A 16,316-nucleotide genomic window follows, 5' to 3' on the forward strand; every position below is an offset into this window, starting at 1 on the left:
GTTATATTTATTTAATACTACGTAGTATAACGGTAGCGGAACATTCTGTATGTTGTAAAAGATATGTTGTTAAATATATTGAAGATATCAGAATAGGAAATGCTGGCATTAGTAACAAAAAATAATGATAAGAATCATTATCACCGAAAATCCAAGGGTTTCTATGTTAAGATTAACTACATAGAGTAAGACGGCGGCCCCTAAGTGGATTAAAGTATCAGTCTTGAAAACTGAAGTATATTAAAATATACCGTGGGTTCAAATCTCACACTATCCTTATAAATTAAAATTAATACTCATAATTATATAAATAATAATATATAATAATATCGCGGGTATACTTTCAAATAAATTAGAAGTAAAACCTATTAATATAAAACCTACATGACTTATTGAACTATAAGCTAATAATCTTTTAATTTTTTTTTGTTGTAATGCTGATAAAGAACCTATTAACATAGATAAAACAGCACAAATATAAAAAATTATTTCAAAAAAAGAAGAAATGTCAATAAAAACATCAAATATAAATCTAATTAATAAATTAAAAATATGTCGTCAGGAATTCTATTTTTTCCTAATATAATTGATCTTTTTTTGCTTTTTTTAATATTTGTTCAATTTTTATATTTTTATTTATATAATTTATTAAACGATTTAATTGATTTTTTTTTAATTGATTTATTGTTGTTTGAGGATTTACTCCAATATTATTACAAATTCTTTTAGCTTGATATTTATTAATACCATATAAAATTATTAATGAATATAAAATACTTTTAGAATTAGAAATAGCTTTATCAAAAATATATAACATTAATTTTTTTATCTACATATAATAATTTAATAAAAAAAAAATGATACAAAAAATAATAAAACCTATAACTCCTTCACAACGTCAAACAATATTATTTATAAATAATTTAACAAAAAAACAAAAACCAAAAATATTTTTTTTTAATAGAATCTATTTTTTTATTATTGAAATTAAATATCCTTTTGAATTAAACTTAAAATTAATTGATGAATATTTAATAGATTATTAAATCGTACATTGGATGTGTTTGCTTGTGCTTGTAGATGGTCCAGTGTACGATACTGGCAGGACGTGGAATGACTCGGCCGACTTGCAATGTGACCTGAAGTTGGAATGGTTCTTCCGTCGCATTCATGAATTCTAGCCAATCAAAACACTCTCAACAGGGATTGGCTGTAAGGATCGTTGTAGTGCAGGTTGCACTACGTTTTCCAACCACAACACATTATTCGAAATAACTGGACTTCTTGCGACTTTTGAGCATCTCCAAGAATACTTTTTTTTCCATTGGCTGCCGACTAAATATATTGACACGTCGGAGTCAAAGGACACAACTGCAGGCACAAAGGCCTCTCAAAAGTACAAACATAGCAAAGTACTACATAGTAGAATCTATGCATCTGTGGTAATTAAGGTCACCGTAACGATCGGTCGCCTCCAAACCAATCGTTCTTGACGAGTGGAGTTTTACCATTCAGTTCAAAGTCATTGAAATACTTGGACAGCGTTTGACAGGCTAAATCCTTCAAACTTTACTTGAAATTGCCACCTAACATATCTGAAGGTGATAAGTACTTACCCTACACGATGCATCGCTAAGGTGTCCTCAGATTTCGAGTAATTGTAAAAGTGCAGTTCGGGGTTTCGGAGTTTCGGGGTAGAAAGAAACAAGTGGTAAATTACTCAATTACTCGATAAATGGCAAGATGCTGCTACATTTTGGAAATCTGGCGGTCTTTTGAAAATGATTGGATATTTAATTTGTTGAGCGGCGATTGTGATGGCCATCCGTCACTGACAAGAATATGACTGATTTTGTTTGATTCCTAGTTTTATCCTGACTCGTCGTTAATTTCACGATACATTATGCAAACTGGTTTTACAGCCTGTCGAAAAATTACTCGTGTTGAAACTTTGCAACAGCAAGTCTTCGCAGTCAACGTGAACACAAACCTCCATAGTAAAGTTGGACCAAATCGGTCGATTCTTATGCCATAAAAAACTCCCGATTCTTAGGAAAATGGTGACATAATTATAATCTCGAAAAATAGGATATTTCGATATCTGCATATTTTCTTGGAATAGCGGCCATTTTTGAGTGGATTTGATTGGCTCTTGCAGAAAGGACAGGTATATTTGATCAATCAGAACTCCAGCGTGATTCAAGATTGATTCGACAAACCAGGCGAATTTTGGAAGTTTATAGCGAATTCACAATACTTCGATTCGGCTGCAGTACTTCGATAATACCAATACTGTATTCAGTATCCTATTGTAGTACCACGGGGTCATTTATTAAGTAGTCACATCTTCGGTTGTATTGCGCGCTAAAATACTCCACTTTGCGGTCAAATATTCGAGATTCGTGTACAACTGAGTAATATCTGTCCAGTTTCATGTCGTACTACAGTAGTAGTGTAGGCCATAAGGGTTTGTTACAACATGCACTGTATTATTAGTCCGACTCGTCGTCGTAATCGCTGTCCGGGGCGCTGGAAAACTCGTTGTCGTCCGTATCGATGTCTCCCAATGGCCGCCGTTCCCGCAAAGCATACGATCGCACTACGACTCCACCACGAGCACCCTGTCGAAACGCACCGTCACTGCTGCTGTCACTGTTGTCGCTGTATTGGGCCTCGAGACGCTGGACGTTGATGCGCTCCATTTCCGCAGTCATGGCCGCGATTTCGTCGGCACTGACGGTGGCCGCCGCCGCCTCCTTCTTGGACATGCCGCGGGTGGATCCATGGACACTGGTCCAGTGCGTCTTCATCGTGTACGTCCATAGCCACGTGCGGCACTTGGAGCATCGAAGCGGCAAGTTCGTGCACTTGCCTCGAGACGCCTTCTTCAACACCACTGGAAAGTACTTGGGGCAAAGGTCCGTCGTTGCGATGTCCCCGACGGGGAGGATCGTGGGAAGCCCCAGTTGCACCTTGTGCTCGCAAGTGGATGATTCGAGACCGCACAAGCCGCAGCGAATGGTCGCGAACGATTCGGCCACGATGTGCGCCCCTACGTGCTGCCGCATTGCAGAGCGCAGCACCACCAACCCACACAACAAGCACGCTTCTTTGCTGAACGTCGGGGCCGACGCGAGGCGTTTCTTGAGTGCCTCCATGTTCTGGCGATTCTTCTCGTTAGGATCTCGCCACTCATCTTGAATGTACGTGATGGGCTTGGTGCCTCGCGCCGTGCGGCGGGGGACGAACGTGGACTTGTCGGCTTTTTTCTGCAGTTTCCGGGCTGCGTCCTGCTCCATCCGCGCCTCCTGACGCTTGCGCTTGAGCTCGTCCTTGGCGCCTAGAAGGCCAAGGTTCTCCATGGCCAGCTTGTTACGCTGCATCTTGGCGATGCGCTGCTGCTCATACGATGAGACGTCAGCATCATCATCCTCGGACGACATGGTGAAGTGGGCGGGAAATCCTAGTTATCCGGATTACCCCAAATATGATTCGTTCGGACAATTTCAGGTAGACATACTTGACATTTGTATTGGCCTTAAGGGAACATATTTTGGCCGAATGAAATTATCCGAACGCAATATGTCGGACATACTTGTGTATTGTATACAACCCGCATAAGAACGATCAGGTTTACAGTAGAGCGACGACATACAATTACTTGCACTTTGTATACGTACGAATGGCTTGCAATAGTTACGTAACAGAGGTATTATTATTAGTACTGTAGTAGTATTTGCAAATATGAGTTAAGGGTTTAACGTGTCCAAATTCAATAAAACGTGGCCCATAAATCTTTCGGATTGGTATTCACCATACGGTACCATACTTAGTAAGTTAGGCCATAACGATTCGGATAAATATTTACTTGATATTTTTTGCTTGGGATACGCACTTAACCGGATTTACGCGTTACATGCGAATAGTTGTACGGCCTGCGGCGTACCTGCCGCTTTTCCCGACAAAAGGGATCGATTGGACATTCAGTGAAGTGCACAATTGGGGCTCACTCCTCGCCAAGGCACCACCTGCACAATATTATACACATAACCTCCGTTTCGCTGCCGTGTGCCAAATCTATTTTTTTAATAGGAACCTTAATTTAATAGAATTAAGCACCCATATCGCTGAGCAGGTTAGACACTTCGTTTAATCTATCTTCTTCCTCAAGTCTCGAAGTCATTCGTGCAAGTGCCACTGTTATATTTCAATTACAGTGGGAATTGCTGTTTCAAATGACTTCACTATGGTTTCCGCAGAAATCTCTCCCCACACACTAATGGTTCTTTTAATCATTGCCAACCTTGCTGAGCTTTCAGAGACATGACACGCCAAGTTGTCAACCAACAAAACTGATGCGTCCTCGCCAAAACATCGTCAAGATAAATTGACCAAACACGTTCATCCATCCATGCGTTTGCTTGGACAGCATAATGGTGGACTTGGGGGTAAGTGTCGAGTTCTAGTCCCTTCAGAATGAACAACAATGGCAACTTCCCACTTAACATGTGTAAGTATATGTGTAGCACTGCGGGAGGAAGCGTGTGTAGTTGAGGGCAAAATGCACAAAGAATTAACTGAAGATCTACAAAGATCTCCTTAATCCTCATCACTATGAAATCTTCTTAATCTACTTCACTACTTCTACACTAATATGCACTTTTGTATACAATGGATGCGGGTGCGGTTGAGACATTGGGAACTTCACTAGGCTAGCGATTCTAAGCTATACTTGCCCTTGAGACACATTCCCAGGCAAGCATTAGCTAGGGTTCGTTATGAGCCAGGTACTTAGGAGCTGGATGCGGGCAAGGTGGTGGCAAGCCGTTAACCCACCTGTCACATCGCTACAATATGATCCGTTTGAATGCACAAACCATCAGCAAGAATGGACAACACCGCCGTCAGTCGATCAGAATTCTTGTCATCATCTGAAACCTTGCTTACCATACCGATCTCCGCTATGTCATACCAGGCGGCATGTCGTAGAGCACACTAGCTTCGTCGACATTGATGATTTGTCGCTTGTCGTAGGGGGAGTATTTGTTCCAAAAGGTTGCTGCATATCCCAGCCACACAGCGTCCAACATCCTTTTAGGACACCTTGTTCTTGCACGGCACTCGATGCTGAAAGCGGGAACGGTAGGAGAACCTCAACAGAAGAATGCGAAACGAACGGTAAGCAACTTCTTCGTTCGTTTCGTTGTCAAGTACTGCTCCAGTCAAGGCATCTTGTTCGCTTTGATCCACCGCATCAGGTGGAACACACGGATGTATAGTTCGGTGCCTTGGAGGTCACACATGTAAGCAAGCAGTTCGTCCTTGAAGGGAATGAGCTCGCGGTGTCCTTGCCCACACAATGTCTCGTGGTGGCTGTGACGCTTTCTTAACATGATCTTGTCCTTTGTTCTCCGCTAGTCACGCTAAGTTGAGAACGCAAGCTTCTTCTGTCGGCAGAACTCCAGCTCGCTAATAGTACTACTGCTTATTAATAGTGCTACGTACTGGTATTAATAGTAAGGTGATTCATGTAATTCTAGGACAGTTTGGCCTGCTTTCTGAGTGCCATAAGTCGTCACCCATTCTTCCGATGAGTCTGCGAAAACATGCATTTTGAAGATCGTACCGAACTTTATAACTTTATGCAGGTCCCGTCATTTATATCGCATGGTCAATTTGCTTGTCGAAGTTCTAAAATGAAATTTTCCTATTTGAATTTACAGTGTTAATTCCCGGTCAGAAAGTCACTTGAATAATGTATGCTTGATTAGAATCCTCAAAACCTCTTAATAATAATATGTATAAAGTGTTCAAGTAATTAAATTTAGAAGTGCCACTAATATAGAAACTGTATTACATGTCCGACAAGCTGAATATTAAATGTTACACAAGTATTTGATACAAGAGTACGTAATTTTGTCCAATCATAGTCCATGGATGATTTGATTGGCCATTTGCTGGCCGGGAATTTCATGAATCACCTTAACATTACTTTGGAAACGAAGAGAGCTCGCTCGATAATTTATTGTTAGGTGATTCATGTAATTCCCGGTCAGCATGCAATTCCCAGCCAGCAAATGGCTAATCACAATCATTGATGGATGTAAGATTTAATATTGGAACGAATAGATTCGAATCCTATTTGGCAAAATGACTCCTTGTCGGCACGTACCTTTATACATTTATATTGTTAAATGAGCGCAAAAATCCACTGTATACTGTTTTTCGATGTAGGTGGCATACAAATATTACGTACTATTGAGAGGGCCAATTCCAAACTATGGATTGTGCCAGGGAATTGTTCCGTGATTGTGAGCAGCGCCTAACATTGAACGTACAGTATCAACTTTGCCTTGTTGGGTACATGTACTATTAATAGTACTTCGAAGTAGTATTGAGGATATCAACAAGGCACTGTACTTGTACTGATTGGATAGCAAGGTACATTGCCATCGACTGACGGTAACTACGCACACTACAGCTACTGTACTGACTTCCGACTCTTCAGTCAACGTCCTGCACAGTCTGCATTGTTCTTTTGGCCAATAGACTGTTGCCGATATGGCGAGTATTCCAGGGCCAGACAATTTTGGACGTGGCACTGCTGCCCACTCTTCAAAGGTGATATTGTTGTCTTTATTCGAAATTGGAGCGACATGGAGAATGAATCGACACAACCAAATGTACAGAAGAATCAACAGAAGGATTTAGCCAATCAGATTGCAGGAAACCATCATCAACGCCAAATTAGTGTGTGACTTCAATTAGTGCGATTCCAATCACCACAGGACAATTTTTTATATACAAAACTCAGTACAAAGAATCGATCGATAGATTTGGCGATTCATTGCAAAAGTCCAAATTTTGGGTAAAAATACAATACCAGGTCAAGTTTACATATAATCCACACTATTTGGGTATTTCAAGGGAGAAATCCAAGTGTGTATACCAAGTCTACAGATCCTTCCGTTGTAGGATCGGGGGAGTCAATTTAGGATTTCTGCGAGACTTCGATCTAGCATACTAACGTAAAGTGGCAATTAATGGCGTACTAGTATGTGGCAATCAATGACATATAAAACCAAGCCAATCACTGATCCCTAAATTTGAAAAACGCCAATCACAGAACAAACCTCTGAATATGCATACTCGTAGCATACAACACCGAAGGTTAAAATAATACGTTAACAATTGGCACACCTACACCACCTTATAGTGGTGTAGCATATACGAAGAGCTGTACAGCTCAATTGTGCGAAATTCATTGCACGTTGATATATAATTGGTGGATTGTACTGAAAATTGAACACAATTTAGGGCGCTTTCAACAATTGACATTCTACGTTTCCTGTATTGCTGTCGTGGAAACCAGGGTCCTCAACGCGGCTCACCGAAGTTATCGTTCCGCAACATTTGACAAGCAAAAGTTCTTTTCACGATCTTTTCCATCGGCTGGTATGAAGGACAGAAAATAACTAGTAGTATGTATATAATCGCAAGGAAGCCTCCCACGATGAACAATTGCTTTCCTTCGTGTCGCCGGGGCTCGATGTCATGCGTTGTTCCCGTCAAGCCACGAATGTGCGCAATCCTTGTTTTGGGGGGTAAAGGGAGGATACTGTATACGTACCGGTATATACATCGGATAAAATTCTATCTTACTGTTAGTCACAGCGCGAGTAATTTCTCCCCATATCGTATTGTGCATTTCACCCAAATTTGGACTTGTGAGTCATTTCGCCATATACTGTAGCATTCGAATCGATTTGATCCAATTTAAGCTTGTACAAACTATACAAATATTAGTGTAAATAATGCGGAGGGACAGACCGAGTCAAACGTTTGGATTGGCAGAAATTTACCAGAACGTGATTTGATTGGCTTAGGTAGTTCTTTAATGCATTCTTCGATCGAATCGATTTGGCAATAACGTCATGGCATGGGGTACTGTATGTATGTAGACACTCTACCGTTGATTGTACTCACTGTCACTATTTGCGAGTTTGTACAGTAGTTGCGCCCTAACACGCTCCTTACAACAGTACAACTAGAACGTACTAGAGTACTTATGCTTAGCAATTGTTAGGTACTGGAGACGGGAATGAGTATTGCATTATCGATGTGCTTCGGCTTATGGAGGTTCCCACAAACATACCCCCCTCATTTAAACTGGGGGGGGTTTCTGCATGCTCCTTCTGTAAGCCTGGATGTACCATGAACTATAAATGTTCGCAAGGGTAACCACTCCTTCAATCGCACACTGCGAGTTCATTCAGTTTACTGTAGTATAAATCCGAGTCGTGTAGGTCTTCTATCGTTTCTCCAAGGTAATTGGTTGCCATCGTTTGGATGTCTCGAGCCCGCACCATTACGACAACGAATACGTACTCTTCAACTTGAACTTGAATGTATCTGCAATCAACATACGTACCACAGAAGGAATGAGTTTACATACAGCAAGCAAAACAGCCATGAACACTTTACACCCGCTCGATTCGTCCAGCCACTCGTAGCGCATCGTCAGTAGCAGCTGAAACAGGGACACGCCTTCAGAATATGTACGAGGATATGTTTTGTGACATTGTTCATTTCTTGATTGCATCAAGTCCAGACTCCTCGCATGGCCACGCGAGGTCCTCGGAAAGACAAGGTGTGGTTAATTGACGAAAAGGATCTCGCACGCTCAGCCGAGACGAACGCCACCGACACCAATGCCACCCGAGATTATTGCGTCATGTTGGACAAGCGATTTTCCGAGTCTCCTTTCAGTGACGAAGGAGATATTGATATCGCAGACTATGGCGCGTTGCGACCAGGTGGAGCCCTCAATCTGTTCAGCTGGGAAGCATTTGGATTGCTCAGTCAATACGCGGGCGTGGGGATTCTCATGGGCGTGCTTGGAGCGTTGCAGTACCCCGTATTTCACAACTACTTGCAAATGGAGGGCTACCAAACCGCCTCGTACAGCGTGCTCATCTCGCTCGGGTGGTCGTCCAAGATCTTCTTTGGCATTCTGAGCGACTGCTGCCCCATCTTTGGGTACCAACGCCGGCCGTACATGGTGCTGGGGTGGACTATTTGTGCCGTGTGTTGCTTGATCATGGCTCTCACCCCGTTTCCAGCCCCATACTACGGACGCGAAGACCTTGTGCGACTTGGTCGATCCAACATGACCCCCAATGAACTGAAGTTTATCAACGTCGACGCCCCCCATAGCGGGGGCTTCTTCATCGTGTTGTCCATGATTTGTTCCTTGGGCTACGTTTTGGCTGACGTGGCGGCCGACGCCATGCTCGTCCAATATGCCCAACGAGAACCGGCGGCGATCCGAGGGCGCATCCAAACGGCAGTCTACTTCACGCGCGATTCGTTTTCCATGGTGCCGATTCTAGTCGTGGGGTTCTGCATGAACGACTTCAAGTACGGCGGGGCGTTCTCATGGAGCATTGGGCCCAACGTTGTGTATGCAGCGCTGACTGTGCCTTGCTTGCTGGCAGCGTACTCTGCGTACGCGCTCATGGCTGAAGACAAAGTCGCCAAGGTGTCGTTTCGTCACTACATGCATAACGCGTGGGGGCTGCTCCAGCAGCGCGTGGTGTGGCAAATCTGCGCGTTCAAGTTCCTCCACACGCTCTCGTTTGGCTACAACTCGACGTTGAACGACCCAGTGTCGTCGATTTGGGTCCACACACAACCCCTGGTTTCGACAGCGTTTTCGATTGTGTATCAGCTCTGTCGCGTGGTAGCGATGATCGGCATTGGCAAGTACGCACTCAACTGGGACTGGCGACTGGCCATGGCGGGGTCGACGTTGGTTTTCGTGATCGTTGACTCATTGATGAACTTCTTGACCACGTGGGATGTTGTGCGAGATCAATACATCCAAGGCGTGGTGTACAGCTTTGCGGCGTGTCCTGTCGCCTCTATCTTTTTGTTCAGTGGGTACCTATTGATCGAAATCGCCGACGTGGGCAACGAAGGACTGGTGTTTGCCCTCCTCACCACATGCTCCAACTTGGCCGTTCCGCTCAGCACTGTGCTGGCGAAATCGGTGGATTCGTACTTTGCAGCAACGATCAAAGACATTCAACGGGACGACAACGAGGTGCGATGGGAAGTCAGCTATTCGTACATTACGACGGCCGCATTCAAGCTGTTTTCGCTCGTGTTTTTGGTGCTCTTGCCGCGCCAAAAGGCGTACGTGGTAATGCTCAAGCGCACCGGAAGCTTGAGTGCGTTTGCTGCTGCGTCGGTACTTGTTGTGTTTTTCGTGGGCTACACTTGGAACGTGATGACCAACATGCTATCCATTTTCCCAAGCACAAGTTGTCTGCGCATTGCTGGGGGCAAGGGCTGTGAAAGTAGTGACCTCATCGAGCGACGCTAGGGATACCATTCGTCTAACAAACGTAAAACAAAATTAGTAGGGAAATTTCGTATTGCCGATTACTAGTGCTACGTAGTACTTAATTATTCGTGACCCAAACACTTAACTATATCACGATGAAGTTTCAGGGATAGCATTATTGACCCCAAGGTGCCAAAATTAAGAGAGCTTTCTCTCAAAGACTGGTAGAATCGACCAATGAAGTTAAAATACAGGCCAGCATCGACGCTTTTAGTTGAATGACGCGTCGGCATTCAAGTGACGATGTGACCTTGTAGGCAATATATACTCTGTAGTCGTATGGAGTTAATATAGACTGCCTATATAGACTAGATGGAGTATACTCCCCTAGTTGAGATTTGTCGTTGCTACACATTGAGCCGATGATGGAAGCGGTGGTTTCAAATTGCATTCTCTCCAACACGTTGCACCAGAACGCGTCGTTATTGACGCAGATGGTGGCAAAGTGGGGGTACTTGATGCCCGCGGCTCGGCTTCCCACCCACTCGCAGTCCTCAGTTTCCACCAAATGCTATCCTGTTCCATCAAGAATCGAAGCGGCCCGAAATTGTACTTGTGGTGGGGATACTCCACGGCGAAGAACCTCAAGGACGCGCGGGCAGGTAGTCAAAGCGCACTCAAATCCGCACCATGATCGGAGTTTTCCTCAAGGGATGCCTCGTCTTGGCGCTTGCTGCCACTGGCTTTGCGCTGGACGGGAACGACACCCTCCAAGACTTTGAAGCCCATTATGGCCTGAACGTTGACCCCACTTGACTCCGTTGAATCCATTGCCTTTGCGTTTGCCGTGGGGTTGTGAGCCCCCGACAAAATCGTCGTGATCTTTGGCGGGGTCGTCCAAGGCGACAACCTCATTTGAGTGGCCTTCCATGAAACAGTAGGGGCTGCTGCCATGGGAACGACATCAACGGGGGCTGCGACTTCCGCAAAGGAGCACCGTTCCACCGACACTACAACCCCGGCACGTATTGTAAAATGCAACACGAATGTGTGGGGCGGCAGCGATTATCAGTCTTGGGCAAGAACGCACGGCCGACCGACTGCGTGGGTGCGCTTTGACGTTCCCGCCGGTACGTTCTTGAGGTATGGTGGACGTCACAAACTACTAGTACCAACTTTTCATAAAATGTTCTTGATTTCGTTTTCATTTCTCATAATTTTAGCAAATAGAGACGTACTACAGTCATCCCCCGATTTTTGCAGCCTGGTATAAACGAATATCCTGTGTAATCCCATCGAATATTCAATTTAACAGGCTATTGAAAAATTAATACTGGGAACTCAAATTGCGGTGCCAGCACCAAGTCATATCACAATATCACGAGCGTTGTCCATTTGCCATGCGAATCCTTGCAAAGTGGTTAACTCTACAAAGTGGATGTCCCAACCCCAAATTTGGTTTTCGGGACATCCGTGGGGAAGATTTTGTCCCATCTGATGTCCCATTATCGAGTTGGGACATATTTGGGGATGCGGTGGAGATGCTCTAACTGTAAACAATCCGAAATAACTACAGTCATCCCCCGATTTTTGCAGCCTGGTATAAACGAATATCCTGTGTAATCCCATCGAATATTCAATTTAACAGGCTATTGAAAAATTAATACTGGGAACTCAAAGCGGTGCCAGCACCAAGTCATATCACAATATCACGAGCGTTGTCCATTTGCCATGCGAATCCTTGCAAAGTGGTTAACTCTACATACACGATGACATGGCTGTCGGAATAAATTCGAGCACTGGATAACAAGCTAGGACGTTGTTCGATGTTTCTACTGTAAGAATGAGAGTGTACTTGCTTTGAGAAATTGTGTGACCACATTTCACAAAACGTGTAGGGTATTCGGATGTTTACGATTAGTTTTTGCTCATCGAATGTGATTAATATCCTTATCTAGTGTGAAGGTATACTCCTCCAAGACTTCATATAACCCTTGCATATAAGTACCTCCGTAAAATTATATTTGGTAGGGGCTGCAAAAATCGGGGGATGACTGTATTAATAGTATAATCGAGAGATCATTTACAGCTGTAAGAGCCACCACATCCCAACTCGCCATCCCTAAAAATCATTACTACAGTTGTACCTCGTAGTTACGGATACTACGCAGAATTTGGGGACTTATCCGGGTGATTTTGTCCCCATTTGCCTCGGACATCCCAAAAAAGTGCAAATTATTGGGATATCAGAGGCAAATGGGGACAGAATCACCCGGATAATTCCCAAATTATCCGTACTGCAACCTGAAGTAGCGGTACAATCGAAGTTCTGGGTTATGGGGAAAATATTTGGGGATGCGGTGGAGATGCTCTAACGTGGTGAAGATATTCTACGTCTCAAAACTTTGGTGAAGAATTGGTGAAGAAATAGACATTCACTGTTAACCAAGCGGTATTTTGCATGGGTGAATTGAATTTGGCCACAGGGATGGCCAAATAGATATATCTTGAAGTTTGGATGATACCAGTGTCCGTATATCATATCCGGAGGTAAAGAGTGACCATCTATCTACCTACCTCTAAGGGTCTGGTTGAAGTAAAGAATCACCCACTTTTTCAGCACTAACTTTTCCTCGTTAACTACATATGTGGGCATTCATTTATATAAAAAGTTCATGAAATACCACTTTTTGGAAAAGAGGGTGTTTGACTTGAATTTGAGCAGGTATAAATTATCAACAAGTTATTAATAATGAGGTGGAGCGTTGGCCCATATTATGGACAACGTAGCAATGTCAGTATCCCTGAACCAGTCTTCCGCCGAAGCACTGTGGAGGCCGGGTATATCGTAGCGTTCGCAACTACACTTGAAGCAGTAGCTTGTGTGGTTGCCGTTGTCGGACACGATGGCAGATCAAACAAGGAGTCACCGATGAATGTTTACTCCATTCGAAACAACGACTGGCAAGGTATTTCTGCACTACAGTACTATGCCAACATCATTTTATTATTTCACAACTAAAACTGTTCTACGTCACATGCGTCGAAGCCTGCCCTGGAGATGGGCGGTGGAAGCGCAACTTGCACGTCAGCAGGTGCACATTTGACCAAATTCGTTTTAGATGCCCTTGGCTTCTTCACTGTCGGGCTGTCTTTAGCCACCTCTAGTTGCCCAAGCTCCGTCATTATGAGTGATTGGCCATGAAACACCACGACCGGTATTATCCGGGCACATTTTACACTGACCACTTATTATTTTACCGGATGACTTCAACCAGCACCAACTTCTTCTCACCCAAAAAGTCGTCGAAAAAAAGCAGGTGGATTTTACTTCAACCAGACCCTAACATAAAGTGATTATCGGCATGAAATCGGGATTATATGTTAACTTATATATTTTTTGGCTACATTAAATATCTCCAGTAGTATACTATTAATAGTACGTTAAATAATATAACCTCCAGTCTTGGATTTGGCCAGCTGGAAGTTTATACATGTAGATGACGTGCACCATACCTCGTCGTGGCTAATTGATTCGAAACTGGAGCATCGAATGGATTTTGGCCACGTAGGTTACCTTGATGTTAGTATGCAACATGTATCCGAACATCGTATCCGTACGCGTGTAGATGTAGACTTCAACCTACTTTGGCAGAAATAAAACGCACAAAGTTGAGGTTTAACGTGAGCTAAATGCTACGTTTTAACGTGAGCTAAATGCTACGTTTTAACGTGAGCTAAATAAATGCTACAAAGTGGGGCTCGAATCGTGCTTTGTGGAAAAGCAAGTAGTAGAATGAGAGATGAACTTGTACATGTTTATGGGCATCCTTTACCTCCGGCAATGCGAAGGCAACTCGTGGAGGGGAAAATGGACAAGATGTTGGTCGTCACGCTCCACGTGTACCCAAATAGAAACACGACGAGCACGGTGGCAGCCGCCCCGACACTCAAATTGCCCGTGTGTTTGAGGGCTTGAATGTACGCCTTTTGGCGTGGCAGCAGGACCAAAACCACAAGCGAAAGCAGCTTGAAGCCAGCGGTGACGGCGTACGAGTACGAGACCTCCCATCGCACGGCTACGTCGTCCCGCTGGATATCGACGAGTCGCGCGTTCCAGAACAAATCCACCGCCTTGGCCAAGACCGTGCTGAGCGGAATCGCCAGGTTCGAGCACGACGTCAATAGCGCAAACACGAGCCCTTCGTTCCCCACGTCTGCGATTTCCACCAACAGGTACCCACTGAACAAAAAGATGGACGCTTGGGGCAGCGCCACCAAGCTGCCGACGATGTTCTGGAAGTACTGGTCGCGGACCACGTCCCAGATGGCCAAGAAGTTGAGCGTCGTATCCAGCGCGACGTACACGACCGTGGAGCCTGCCATGGCCAGTCGCCAGTCACAGTTGAGAGCGTACTTGCCGATGCCAAACATGGTAGCCACGCGAAAGAGCTGGTACACAATGTTGAAGGCGGTGCCGACAATGGGCTGTACTTTGATCCAAATTGACCACATCGGGTCGTTCAACGTCGAGTAATACCCATAAAAAAGCATGTGAAGGAACTTGAACGCGCAGATTTGCCACACCACGCGCTGCTGGAGCAGCCCCCACGCGTTATGCTTGTACTGCCGAAACGACACCTTGGCGACTTTGTCTTCGACCATGAGCGCGTACGCAGAGTACGCTGCCAAAACACACGGCACAGTCAGCGCCGCGTACACAACGTTGGGCCCAATGCTCCATGAGAACGCCCCGCCGTACTTGAAGTCGTTCATGCAGAACCCCACGACTAGAATCGGCACCATGGAAAACGAATCGCGCGTGAAGTAGATCGCCGTTTGGATGCGCCCTCGGATGGCAATGGGTTCTCGCTGGGCGTATCTCACAACCATGGCGTCGGCCGCCACGACAGCCATCACATAGCCCAAGGAACAAATCATGGACAGCACAATATACAAGCCCCCGCTTCCCGGAGCGTCCTTGTTGATGTACTTCATGTCGTTCGGAGAGATTTTAGACAGCGGTTTGCGCACGAGCTCCTTTTTGCCGTAGTACGGGGCTGGGAATGGGGTGAGAGCCATGATCAAGCAACACACGGCACAAATAGTCCACCCCAGCACCATGTACGGCCGGCGTTGGTACCCAAAGATGGGGCAGCAGTCGCTCAGAATGCCAAAGAAGATCTTGGACGACCACCCGAGCGAGATGAGCACGCCGTACGAGGCGGTTTGGTAGCCCTCCATTTGCAAGTAGTTGCGAAAGACGGGGTACTGTAACGCTCCAAGCACGCCCATGAGAATCCCCACGCCCGCGTATTGACTGAGCAATCCAAATGCTTCCCAGCTGAGCAGGTTTACGGCTCCACCTGGTCGAAGCGCTCCAAATTTCGGTTGTTCGTCGTCATGGAATTCGCTGGTGTTCGATTGCGTGAATCGCGTGTCCAGTATGACGCAGTAGTCCTGGGGCGTACCTGTCAAGGTCAACATGTCGCTCTCTCCGAGTTGTTGGAGCTGCATAATGACCTTTTCGTCAAGTAACCGTATTCTGGTTGATTTCGGGGGTTGTGCCATGGTGGCGGGTCGATTCGCGGTGGTGTTGCTGGTACTGTAGGGTGCAGTTAAACGTGAACTGTTGTGCTCAATCTTCACTTCCGACGTCGCGTACCGGTAGAAGCAAGTGCAACGTGCCACTTCATGTCATATGGTTTCAAATAGGACAGGTGAAGTCCCTATGGTAACATGTCCACGTTGGTGAGCCTTCAATAATACTTCAAGTACTATTGTGCTTTTCATGTAGTTTGCCCGTTGTTTAACTGCGTTAAACAACCAGACGTTTAAAATAATATAAGCCCGATTGAAGATAAAACAACGCTAAACACAAATTCTGCATTTCAGCAGAATAAAACAACCCTTACTTTATTTCAGGTGCTACTAATCGAGTTGCAGCACCAGTCCAACTTACGCCGTA

General features: G+C 44.9%; 3 protein-coding genes across 3 annotated transcripts; 1 reads left to right on the forward strand and 2 right to left on the reverse strand.

Moving 5' to 3' along the window:
* Positions 1-2,466: 2,466 nt before the first annotated feature.
* Positions 2,467-3,474, reverse strand: H257_16966 (hypothetical protein). Its single transcript, XM_009845590.1, has one exon. It carries the CDS (start codon positions 3,441-3,443, stop codon positions 2,493-2,495), a length of 951 nt encoding a protein of 316 aa, XP_009843892.1. The 5' UTR covers positions 3,444-3,474; the 3' UTR covers positions 2,467-2,492.
* Positions 3,475-8,620: 5,146 nt separating this feature from the next.
* Positions 8,621-10,387, forward strand: H257_16967 (hypothetical protein; the record flags this gene model as incomplete). Its single annotated transcript, XM_009845591.1, has 1 exon — positions 8,621-10,387. The coding sequence occupies one exon, from the start codon at positions 8,621-8,623 to the stop codon at positions 10,385-10,387; it is 1,767 nt and encodes a 588-aa protein (XP_009843893.1).
* Positions 10,388-14,000: 3,613 nt separating this feature from the next.
* Positions 14,001-16,008, reverse strand: H257_16968 (hypothetical protein). The gene has a single exon (XM_009845592.1). It carries the CDS (start codon positions 15,917-15,919, stop codon positions 14,168-14,170), a length of 1,752 nt encoding a protein of 583 aa, XP_009843894.1. The 5' UTR covers positions 15,920-16,008; the 3' UTR covers positions 14,001-14,167.
* Positions 16,009-16,316: the final 308 nt, after the last annotated feature.

Source organism: Aphanomyces astaci (genome assembly GCF_000520075.1).
Source record: "Aphanomyces astaci strain APO3 unplaced genomic scaffold supercont1.95, whole genome shotgun sequence".
Classification (NCBI taxonomy): Eukaryota; Oomycota; class Saprolegniomycetes; order Saprolegniales; family Verrucalvaceae; genus Aphanomyces; species Aphanomyces astaci.

What these genes read in the sequence shown, in the direction of transcription:
- H257_16966 (XM_009845590.1), bottom strand. Translation starts at nt 3,443, where the DNA reads ATGTCGTCCGAGGATGATGATGCTGACGTCTCATCGTATGAGCAGCAG.
- H257_16968 (XM_009845592.1), bottom strand. Translation starts at nt 15,919, where the DNA reads ATGGCACAACCCCCGAAATCAACCAGAATACGGTTACTTGACGAAAAG.